General features: G+C 46.3%; 2 protein-coding genes across 2 annotated transcripts; one reads left to right on the top strand and one right to left on the bottom strand.

Annotated features, from left to right (window-relative positions):
• The first annotated feature begins 102 nt into the window (after positions 1-102).
• LOC124689773 (haloacid dehalogenase-like hydrolase domain-containing protein 3) lies at positions 103-1,109 on the top strand. Its single transcript, XM_047223243.1, has 3 exons — positions 103-360; positions 477-683; positions 777-1,109. Exons 1-3 carry the CDS (start codon positions 103-105, stop codon positions 1,107-1,109), a joined length of 798 nt encoding a protein of 265 aa, XP_047079199.1.
• A 5,954-nt stretch (positions 1,110-7,063) lies between these two features.
• On the bottom strand, positions 7,064-8,314 carry LOC124686517 (heavy metal-associated isoprenylated plant protein 34-like). Its single transcript, XM_047220446.1, has one exon. It carries the CDS (start codon positions 8,310-8,312, stop codon positions 7,617-7,619), a length of 696 nt encoding a protein of 231 aa, XP_047076402.1. The 5' UTR covers positions 8,313-8,314; the 3' UTR covers positions 7,064-7,616.
• Positions 8,315-12,615: the final 4,301 nt, after the last annotated feature.

Here is a 12,615-nt window from a genome sequence, read left to right as displayed (position 1 = left end):
GAGACTTGAGTCGGCCCCCTTTCTCAAGAAGTACAAAATGGCAGCTGAATTTGGGCTTGAACCAATCGTCAGACCAACCTTCTACTTGATGTTGGTCTGGCGATGGCGCTGCTGTCGAGGCTGCGTCTGGTGACGGTGGACGTGACCGGGACGCTTATAGCCTACCGGGGGCAGCTCGGCGACTACTACTGCACGGCGGCGAGGTCCGCCGGGATGCCGTGCCCCGGCTACACGCGCATGCACCAGAGCTTCAACGCCGCCTACGCCGACATGGCGAGGAGGCACCCCTGCTTCGGCCACGCCTCCGGGATGCCCGACGTCGACTGGTGGAAGACGTGCGTCAGGGACTCCTTCGCCAGGGTAAGGTCAGTTCTCTGTCTTTCTTTTCCCCCAGGTTCATACAGCTTCCCAATCCAGAGCTAATCCAAAGGAGCTAACTGGCTATCGTGCTCTTGTGTCTTCATGGCATCATGTAGGCTGGATATGTATACGATGATGGCACATTTGAGCAGATATTCCGACGAATCTACTCTGTGTTTGGCACCCCTGCCCCGTACTCCGTCTTCCCTGACGCGCGACGCTTCCTGAGATGGCTGCGCGACCAGAAGGTCACGGTCGGGATCATCAGCAACGCCGACCACCGTTACAGAGACGTAGTGTTGCCTGCGCTCGGGCTGAACCAGGTCACAAGCTCACGCTATCTGAAAGACTGAAACCGTCGGCTCAGCTTGCATTATGCGACGTTTCTGATGTATGTTTTGTGTTGTGTGATGTAGGGGTCGGAGTGGGATTTCGGGGTGTTCTCGGGCGTCGCCGGCGTCGAGAAGCCCGACCGAAGGATCTACGAGATGGCGCTGGAGGCGGCGGGGGGCGTGGCGCCGGAGCATGCGCTGCATATTGGCGACAGCATGAGCAAGGACTACGCGCCGGCGCGGGCCGTCGGGATGCACGCGCTGCTGCTCGACAGGTTCAGGACTGCCGATGCTGAGAGGTGGCGGCGGGCCGGCGCGCCCGTGCTCCCGGACCTCGTCTCTGCCCAGCATTGGCTCACCACCGGGGACCATTCTCCTCCGGCAGTGGAGGAACAAAGAACAGCTGAGCGGGATTAATGGCTGAGATTATGGAGCACTTGGAGAGTTGGAGTGGATCGTCCTTCGACGGAGGAGCAGAGAGCAGCTGGGCGGAACTAATGTCTGAAGAAGGTGCCATGGCAATCGATTGCTGCAAAGACTGCAAGCTGCAACTATATGAAATCCGAGAACCAGAGAAATGGTTCGTGGCTGGTGTAATTGGCTTTTATGTGTTGGGATCGCTAACTGTTGTGCTGTAAACATGGATTATTAAGAAGATTTTTTTAGCATAACAAAGTTTTCTCTGGAAGGGACTGTACAACAGGGCGAGGAATGGTAAGAGCATCTCCAGCCGTTTCCCCAGGAAGGCTTCCAGGACTTTTTTTTTATCCGGACGGACGAAAACGGTCCAGTCGCGCCCTCGGATCATCCCCCCCCCCCCGAGCGCTCGGGCACTCCGAAGGAAACGAAAGCGCGGGAAACATCGAGAAAACTAGGGATGCCGCCGCCGGCGGCGGTGCCTTCCGTGTCGCACTGACACGTCCTTGTCGGGGTCGACGCCAAGGTTTCGGCATGTAGAACACCATTTTTAAATTTTAGTTTATGTTTCCCTCCGACCGAATTCAAATATATTACAGATTCGGCCTATATATGTAAAAACTCGTATATATATTAAATATCTCTAAATTTCGCCTAAGTTTCAACGTTTTTCATCTATTTCTGTTTGAATTAAAATACATTCGGTCTTTTTCTGGGACTCGCCGCTGGGAAAATGGGCCTCCCCAGACCGAGTTTTACATCCATCCGGCACTAAATAGCGCCGGATTTTGGCCTGGGGAGCCCCAACGGCTGAAGATGCTCAAATTAACGCTCGTTTCACCTTACAAAATAAGATTTTTGTGGAATCGAAAATTCAGTAGTCAGACTCCAGTGATAAGAATGTTCACCAAAATAATTTTGCAGGCAACATTTTTTTTAAACGGGGCAATTTTTTTTGCCCCAATCTATTAATTTAGAAGGTATTTTACATGAAAGTACATGCGATAGAAAGGGAACTACTCTCTCGGCATGATACCACCCAATCTTTTGGCGCCCGCGATGACCCAAAGTTGCGCCTCTCTCTTGATCCTATCTAAAACTACATGCAACGGGGCGCTCTTGTTGTGGAATACCCTATCGTTACACTCATTCCATACTTCTCAAGAGACAAAGATGGTGATGGAAGCCATGACCTTACGGTTTTGTGCTTGCTCTCCCGCCATGAGTTCCCACCACTTGGGGATGGTGAGATTTTCCCAATCTTATTGGTTGCCCTCGGCAATTTCCAACCATTGCTTGACGGAGCTCCATAAGCAGGTTGTGTAGCGGCAATGGACAAAGAGGTGGTGAACGGTCTCCAAGCATTGCTTGCAAAGGGCCACAATTTAGCCACCCCTGCTTCGTCAAACGGTCGACCGTCCAAATCATATTTTGATTTGCAAGCCATGCAAAAAATTGACCTTAGGCGGGGGCCAAGCCTTCCAGACCATTTTGTCCAAGGAGGATGTGATGGAACCAAACCATTGCATCTCATAGGCCGACTTGGTCAAGTAGTGCCCATTTGGTGTGACCTTAGGTGGGCAACATTGATTGCTCACAAAAAGTTTTACGCGGGCACACAGATTGCACCAGACCATATCAATGTAGACCTATGGTAGGTATTGGTAGGTCACAACCTATTTGGGCTCCCGGGGCAGGCACTGGGGGCTATGATGGAGTAAAATAGGCTAAAAACCATGCTCTGCATTTCGTTTGTGAACGGACGAGATATCGTCTAGAGGGGGGTGAATAGGCGATTTGAAAACTATTTGGCTTGTAAGAATGCGGAATTAAACTAATGTTTATTTTACAAGTACAAACCCTAAATATGCTAGGCTCAACTAAGTGCAACAACAACAACTAGAGGTAAGCAAGATAGGCATAATATATATATGAACAACAAGTGATAGCAAGATATAATAAATACTTCAAACTCGATGGCTATCACAAGGGAAAATAAACTCGGGTATAGAAATAACCGAGGCACGCAGAGGCGAAGATGTATTCCCGTGTTCCCTTCCTTTGCAAGAAGGTACGTCACGTTTGGAGAGGTGGGGAACCCACGAAGGATTTCCCAACGCCACGAAGGCTCACCTTCTTCTCCGAGCCTATCCCACGAAGGAATAGCCCCTTTCCTTATGGTTAGTTTTTCCTCCACTCCGGGCCTTGGAGAGGTTTAAGGTACTGCATAAGAAGGGCTACCATATGGTCTATTGCTGGGACAAGCTCAAGGACGCGCAAAAGTGGAGGACAAGCTTTGCAGCCTATGATGAAATTGTGAAGAATGGGACAACTGTAAACCTCGATGGCGAAGATGACGATCATGGCCGTCAAGCCCTTCCACCTCGTCCCCGCGGCCATAAGGCTACTTAGGCTGATCTAGCCCGGGAGGCACTGGCCATTGCGTTCACCCAGAGCCTGGAGAAGATGATGGCCAAGAATCATGCCGCCTTGGATGCTAGGGACGAAAAGAGGCATCTAGAAAAAGAGGCCGCAACTACCATCTTCCTCATCCTCACGAAAGAGGTCATTGAGGTCCAAAGGATGGACGTCGAGGCCAAAAAGGCAGACACCGAGGCCAAATTGCTTGACGCCGAGGCCAAGACCCGTGCAGAGGACATAAGGATCATGCTAGCCGACTTGAGCAGCGTCGACGATGACACCAGGGCCTGGTTCATGAAGAGGCGCGCTGAAATTTGCGCGCGAGACGCCTGATCACCGGCGCCATGCGCCCAGCACCTTGGCCTCCTTTTGGACTTTTTATGCTGTTCATACCTTGTTGTGCCCTTTTTGTACTCCACTTTGCGCCGTACCATGTGCAAAGTGTGATGAACTTATTTTAGACCTTAATTTGAGGCTGTAATTTCGTGCAAATTTGAGCTAAATGCGTCGGCCCGCTGGATTTCTGAATTTGCTGAAAATAAACTAGCCCGCGCCGAAAATGCGTCGGCCCGCTGGAGCCACCCCCAGACGCAAACGGACACACGACCATTTCCGCGTCCGCCAGGTGACGCAAACGGACGCCCGCGGACAATTTGGACGTTCGAAATGTGTCGCGCCGCTGGAGATGCCCTAATACACATATATATTGGGTTTTACTTTCCCAAGTAAAACTGAAATAGCATGACTATTTTATAAGTTTTATGAAAGTAACAGAATAAGAATGTTATAGTTTAAGTTTCAATACTTGCGTTTATCATTCTATTTTGTAAGTTCTACTCTTAAAGTTTAGAAATGGTTCGGGCACAACTATGTTCCAAAAATCCACTCACCCTAATTGCGAAGTGATTTAATGGCTAAGATTTATGGTACTCACTATGTTCCAAAAATCCACTATTGGGATTATTAAGCCCAAATGAAAATTTAAGATAGATGTGACTATAGAAAAACTAGTATTGCTAACATTTACTGTAAAGCGCTTGATAAATACCTTATATACCCTAATTTTCATATTTACTTATACCTACTCACACACTAGAAACCTCCATCAAGAATCTACACTTTGATGATCTTTGTCAATCTATTTGTTGAAATATGCTCATGCACATAAACAAACACACAAATGTACATATATATGGTAGTGGATGCATCTATCAAAATTAATCGCTGAACATGTGCTTTTATAAATTTCATCACATTAAAGGTGACTTGTTTAACAAAATGATCTTTCTAATTAAGTATCTAACGTCCCTAAAAAGCAAATTTGATTATAGTGTTTTGTTGTAAAAGACGTTCTGTACTAAGCTCAAATGTACTTTTGAATGATATATTGTAAAAAGAATGTATAAGAACAACAAACATTTATTAATCTTTTGCAAACACTTTGGGATGTGCTTAATTGTATAAATAAGGATTTAAAATATCCTGTTGTTTACCCAGACAGTTCATAAAAGATGAATAAATAAATATAAAAGTTTAGTATAAACATGTGAATTGTTTACCTTAGCTCATGTGTCAACCCCACATATCCAACCCTGCCCGCCTACAACTGCAAACTCCATCGGCACAACACAACGCGACACCCTCCGGCTTTCCTAGGATCATCTCCATTCCCTCCAAATCTTCTACCAAGCGCCGCTGCCACACCATCACGTCGTCGTCCCTATCACATTTCCTCTCCAGATGCCCCACCACATTTGCAATACAATCCCTTGCCTCTCGGTAGCCACAATCCCGCCAGACCACCACATCGCCATTTTTCATCGACCATGCAGCACACCAATGGCCGACGGTGCACCTCTCCGAACTGGCGAGTTACAGGGCGATCCCGAAAGATTTACACTCTACTAGAGGCAATAATAAATGTTTTAATTTGACTCCATGTTTATGTATGATTAATGTTGGATCCTTTATTCTATAAATGCTATGTATTTTGAATACGAGATTCAAAGGAAAACTTGTAAGCACGTGCAAGTAAACAAACAAACAGTTGTTCCTAGTTCCACCTCTCGGACTAGCTCATATGTCTTGTGGTTATCAAGTTTTCCTGATCATGTACATAGTTAAATTAATAAGGATGACATCAACAATAAGAGTACATTTTCAGAAAAAACAAGTGTATCCCCTTTTATGTTTGATATGATGTGAGGCATTTTTATCATTTACTGTTTTATTTTAGAATGTTAGCGGGATAATAAAGTGACTACAAGATTTCTCAAATCTGGACAAAAACCAGTTGTTCCGGTTACCACCAAAAAAGCTTTACGCCGGACGAAATATACTGGTATTTATATAATTTGTACTTAAATTTAATTTTTTAAATAAATTCTGGATAAATCAATAAATTTATTTGACAAATGTCCAGGTATTATGATCGGTATTTTAAAAAAGGGTAATACGGATGCCCACCGATGTTTTCTCGCAACCGGGAAAAAAAGGCGCTGACACACAATTGAACATTTGAGACTTTGAGTCCTCGTAGTCACAACTCAAAGCTGTGTTGTACGTACCGCTGTATAAATAAGGACACATGTGCATCGATCTCCCTGTCAATGTAAAACGGGAACCAGACGACGTAGACGAGTATTTCAGCCAGAAAACACGTTGGCATGTCGCAATTCACCTCACACACCCTCCTCGATCTCTTTCCACGCAGCTGTGAATCCAGCTACCCTGAAAAAACAAATGGAAAAGGCTAGCTAGCAAACAACCAGGAACTAGCAGCACACGTGTTGTGGAGCTTGGGCGACACGTCACACTCCGCCCTCCGCAAGCAAAGCGGGGCTGCCGGCTGGATACGATGTAACCGCGCGCGCCCATTATCTGCTCCAAAATATATATAATTAGATAATGATGTCGATCCCGCATTTACCGATCTACCCCCTACTACGCGTGTGAAAGCAAAGCTTGACCCGCTGAAAGATCAAAGATGTCTGTGCCCAATTTGCGTGTAGAAGGAGGCAGCATGGTTAGTTAATCCCAACACTGCTCATTAGTTGGGCTAATTAACTCGAGTTGGGTTTGACCTTTTCAAAGTTTCGGTTTGGAGGGGGCAGCACGACACTTGTGACTTTGACTTGCCGTCATCAGGTCGTCATGGCAGAGGTCTATGGAGCTTATGGCTGACGTCGGTATTACTTCGTGTATGCTAACGGCTGAGATCGGCTGAGATCGATCGATGGATCGTGCGCTCGACGAGTAAGACGTGCTTGTCGTTCTTACCATCTACATCCATCAACACACATGGCCACATGCATGATGCCCAGTTCACTGCGTCCAAACATACTCCAACATATCTCAGAGTTACTCTCTCGGTTCCCGTAATTCGTGGTGTGCTTTTAGTTCAAATTTAAGCTAAAACCACGATAAAAACTTATGAAACACATTGAATATTAAGAAACATGAACAATCACTTTTCTTTTTAGAATCATGAACAATTACTTAAGATCCCATCATGTGGGTCGATCGATCTTGTGACGTGCGTCAGAATTAAAAAAAAGACACATTTATTTTTTGAAAACAACATGTGATCAAATTAGGCGCGGCGACTTGACCAGCGGCAGGTGTACTATAGTACAAGTAGTAGATGCATGCATGGTGGTGGTTGCACTCCCCAACTTTGCTTCCCACACAAGCTAAGCTAGCCGATGGAGGCCAATCAATCTAGAAGAACAATCAAGTTGGTAGCTGCGCATGCGATACACATCACCGGCCGAAAGCTAAAACTATTTACATGCCTTCCAATTTCCACATGCATCTAAACTGATGAACCTGCAAAGTAGTGTGGCTACCTATACTACTAATTACTGTCTTGATATATCCTTAATCAGATAGCTAGCCCTGCTTAATTTCATCACTAGTATTTGCTTCTCTACATCAAGGCCAGCAAAAATTAACCTTTGAGTTGACTCGACAGCAACATCGTCGTCGTCGTCGTCGCAGAGGGGACAAAGCAAACCTTGCCGGTCTTCCCCTCTGGTTTAATGCTTCATGATTATACCGTAGTTGATCAGGAGATTGATCGATCGATCATCCGAAGTTGTAGCCATTGGTGTTGTTAGTGGACGCCGGCCGCGGCATCATCTGCGACCCCGCCGCCTGTATGCTCTGCAGCAGCATCCTGTCCTCCGCCGACGACGACTCGAACCCGTGCAGGAACGACATGTCCCCGCCGCTCCCTCCGAGCAGGCTGCCGTAGTCGCCGAACTGCTGCTGCTGCTGGTGCTGCTGCGGCCGGAAGAGCTGGCTCTGCTGCTGCTGCTGCTGCTGCAGCGACGACGTGGCGACCGGCCGGTGCGGCTGGTACTGCCCGCCGAGGTGGTCGAACGACATCACGGCGGAGGACGGCGACGGGCGCACCGGCATGCCAACACCAGACCCGCCAGCGCCGAAGCTGATCACGGGTCCGCCGACGCCGCCGGGGCCGTAGGGGCCGGACGGGATGCCGGTGAACTGCTGCACCATGGCGCGGAAGTTGGAGGTGTCGGTGTTGAGCAGCGTGACGGGCGCGCGGCGGGACGCGCGGGAGCGGCGCCGGGCCGGCTTGCCGACGCGGCCCGCCTCGACTCCGGGCGCCGAGCGGGCCGGGCTCCCGCCCGAGCCGCCGGACGTCGGGCTGGACACCGTCACCCCGCTGCCCTCCCCCGGCGCCGCGCCGCCATTGCCGCCGGCGCCGGAGCCGTAGAGACCCGCCCAGTGGGCCATGTTCGCGCTCGTCTCGCCCATGGCTAGCTAGCACTAGCAGTAGCAACACCTGCCGGAGTAAGTAAAGAGGAGTAGAGGTCTGGAGCCGGTCGGGGATGGTGGCTACTTATAGGGTCACCGGCGACGAGTCAAAGGGAGTGCTCGGACGATTCTGGACCGTCGGATTGACAGGATTGGGGAATGGACGGGTTGGATGGGTGAAGAGGTTCGCCTTCTGGAACGTGGCTGACCCCCCCGTACGTGTGGGTGTTTCCGGGAAGCGTCGCGCCCGAGGTGGCGACCCACCATTGAGCAGGTCGTTGCCGCCGGGCCCCACCTCCCGCCGGTGACCCCTACCCCGGCGATGGCGCCGTTTACTCGAGGCAGCTGACCTAATTATCCCAGGCTTCCATCGTCTCTCTCTAGAGATCGCCTCCGTCTCTAAAAGGAAAAAATATGTGTCCGTCGGTTCAAGTTCGGTCGCGTGCGCGTCTTACGGCCGGAGTGGCGTCGCTGTTTGGTGGCGCCGGCCGGCCACCGGAAGGACACCGCCGCATGGTAGAACTGCAATCTCAATTATCGATATCTCCGGGCTCCGGCTATCATCTCTCACGTCTGAACCAAATCGGTGAGATGCACACATGGGAACAAATTTAGCCGGGATATGGCGCTTTTTCACTTTCCGACGATCGGCTGTCCGCGCTTTACGGAGCAAGAGGGTTTTTACGAGTGTGAACTCCAGGAAGAAGAAGAGACGAGAGAATAATGCACGGTGTCACGCAGACAAAGCAAAAATGAAACGACCAGTAGGCAAAGGAGGCGGCCGCACGAAGCTTCGACCCTAGGGCCAAAGCTAGCCGACGGCGACGCGCGTGGCGGGACGTGCACTACCGGAGATAGCCAAGGCATGCGCCGGCGGGTGTTGTTCTTCAGCACGTGCACCTTTGAATCCCCACTTCGACGACTCGACCTGTGTATATTCGTCTTCGATCGCGGATCACGGTCACCGGGGACAAAATCTTGCTGTATTTTATTCTTTGCTTGTTGTATATTTGGAGTATGTAGGATAATAGTCACACTGCTTCCAGGTGCAGAATAGTTATTGTACACACACCAATATTTTGTCAACCGTAAATGATTTTTACGTCAAATAAATTTTGTCTTACTCCAGAAGTGGATTTGAAGATAAGGAAAAATAGACATGGCAAAAATATAAAAAAAACATTACATGACTTAAAATACATATTTTTTGTGTTTTTTAAACGTAATAACTCATACAGTGCGTTTTTATGTCAATTTTTATTACGAGTCAATATAAATGTAATTACTTGTATAAAACATAATTTTATGAATTTAACAACATAAGATTATGTTGGATGCAAAATAACTTTTCTACACCCTGAAAGTTAAATAGCATTTCTATGTAGGATACATACTATAGAGGGCACTTTTCATAGCTAGTCGCTCCGTTCCATATTTCTTGTAGTTTTACTTTAAATTTAAACTAAAACCATGACACGAAGTATGGTAGAGGGAGTACCTACGAACTTGCTTGTTATGTTAAACTCAGCAAATGTGCATGTTTTCATGAAGCAACCCAGATGCGCGTATAGTTTCATATGCGTTTTACTTTCGCTGAAATCTTTTGTTATTTTTTTTTTTTTGAAAACTGTGTGAACCTCGGTGAAACATTTATGAAACATAGCGACGTGCGTAGTTTCATATTTGCTAGAACCTGTTGTGATTTTTTTTACTTTTTGTTGTTTCAAACATTATGTGAATCCTCAATGAAACATAGACACATGTGCATAGTTTCATATATTTTTTACCTTTTGAATTTTATTTGAAATCTATGTAGAACCTCGATGAAACATTTGTGGAACATACATGAGGCAGTGCGCGATGATAACCATAAAATACGAGGGCATATATGCAAGACTATCACGGGGTCAACAAATCTAAGGTGGAGTACGTCTTCAATTCTGACAAAGAAAAGGGCATATTCAAAATTGTAAGGAAGGGGAAAAGGTGTACATCGATCTCAAAACCACCGATGACTAAGATAGTGTCGGGACGTCAACATAAAGTAGTGGCAGAGGTCGAAGCAAAATCATGGTATGGCAAAGTTCATAGCTTAGAGGAAAAACGGATACCACAAGCTGCGTCACTTAATCTAGCTAGGATTTTTGATAATTAATAGGCGTATAGTATTAAGGTATTAACTGCCAAAATTAGCTATGGTAGAGGCCAAACCTTGCCAGAATGGGATCTCCGCCACTGACAAAGGGATTGCATTTCCCATATTAAAGCCACTATTTGTTAGAAAAGTCACCGTTTGGACCAAATTTGTATCGGTTCTCCGAAATTTACTACCACCTGAATACCCAATTAAATGTATCATAGTTTTTCAAAATAAAAATACTGTTTTCTTGTGTTCCAAACTAAATCCAAGGTTCATGACTTGGCGACTTGCCATGTCCAAAAATAACAGTTCTAGATAAACAACAAATGAAGAGGACACGTCGCCAGAGGAATGCCTTGCTAAGTGTGATCATCTTGTTTGTGTAAACAAAACAAGGGATACATGGTGAGATAGAAGCCTGCTTGTTGTTATTGGGGGAAAGGGGAATTGTTGGTTGCTTTGGCCGGTCAACAAGATTTGGTGCGGCCAAAAACGACAGGCTATGTCACCTTATTTTTTGATCGACTAGGTTTGCACGTCTCTGACTAGTTGAGGGTCAAATGAAAATAGACTCACTGTGGTTGGTGCTTTCAAATTGTTCAACGCGATCGTGACTGCCTAGCTAGCATATATGGAACATATACACTTAAATGTACATTACATATGCTCATGTTTTTGTTAACCTTTCAAGCAATGGTTTATTTAGTTCAGCTAATACATGAGAAAATCCAGTTGCATGCTAATGCTAGGAAATATATGCTGTAGGAGTGAGAGTGAGGAAACGTATGTGATTACGTCATGACAGGAGTCAAAGAGTTGACTCGATCTATTCTTTTTCTTGCGGGCTGCACCAACGGGGAACCTCCCATGTTCCCTGCTAATTGACATCCCTAGCTAGTGCATGTGCAACCAACTGTTGTATTAACTAACTCACTTGATTATTATTGTACTATGTACTCCTCCATTCTAACGTGTATGTATACATCTAAATCTGCCACAAGAATAATGAAATTGATATGGAGTACGTGGTTATGTCCTTGTAATTTGAGGTCTACCCGTTGTCTTTAGATATACATAAAGACAACTCCACTGATCAAGTTTAAAGCTTAATCATTCATTAAAACATCCAAATTAAGCAAGTGACACAAAAATGATGCACTTAATCCACATCATACAAGATAATCATGCTTCCATTTTTGTAAGACAATACTCTACTCGCACCAGAAGCTGTCAAACTCGAGCGAAATCACACTATCTCGTGCCGCTTGTCCGGTTTGCTCAATGAAAGTGACCTGCCGCATTACCGTTTTACCACATGTGGGTTTAGGACAAACGCAAGAAAATTTTCAGGATGGTGAAAGGATAGGGTTTGGTTAGGATTTGGTGTGAGGTGGCACCCCACCAGGGCCTTGACCTTTCAGCCCTTGATTGGCGGGGAGGAAGGAAGCAGGAACCGGTCAAGATGGCTCACTACCTACCTAGCTTTGCTAGTTTAACTGTCCTCAGCTCACTAGGAGCATCCAATCCCAAGGAGTAGGGTGGTTGTTAAGGATACACGTTCAAAGGCTACGCACCCTACGATCGAGTCCTGTTGAAAATTCAAGTCGTACTTGTGCGGCAGCATGCATTTTCCACAATTCCATGACGCATGTGTGTATATACATAGTATAGTATTAGTATATTGTTTTGATCGAACGGTCTACGCCGTTTCCTCGAAGAGGTCCATGGATGATGGATCCTTGTTAACTACTCTCTCAGACGTCCTAGAATAAATGAATCAACCTTTTCTATATACGGAAGTGTCTATAACTAAAATGGATAATATGTATCTACATAAAATTGAGTCACCTATTTATAGATGGGGAAGTAGCCTCAACCTTGCAGCCGGTAGAGGAAGCGTTATATGGCATCAGTGAAGGACTAAAAGTTTGTGTGGTCAGGAAAAAAGTGACAATGCCAAAGATATACTATATGGAAAAAAGAGAAGGACCCAAAGCCGAAAACTATACGTTGCAGATTTGGAAATTTTCCAAAAAAGGACTGGTGTACATTTTTAGATAAACTATAATCCGCAAACAAAAAAGTGTGTCGCAAAAATGAGAAACAAAATACGGAGTCCTCTAGGTTTTGCGCCAAATTTCTAGAAGGAAGAATGTTCCGCAT

The sequence above is a fragment of the Lolium rigidum genome, chromosome 2 (assembly GCF_022539505.1).
Source record: "Lolium rigidum isolate FL_2022 chromosome 2, APGP_CSIRO_Lrig_0.1, whole genome shotgun sequence".
Classification (NCBI taxonomy): Eukaryota; Viridiplantae; Streptophyta; class Magnoliopsida; order Poales; family Poaceae; genus Lolium; species Lolium rigidum.
Note: the sequence above shows the minus strand (reverse complement) of the source record. Positions and strands in the feature narration are given on the sequence as shown.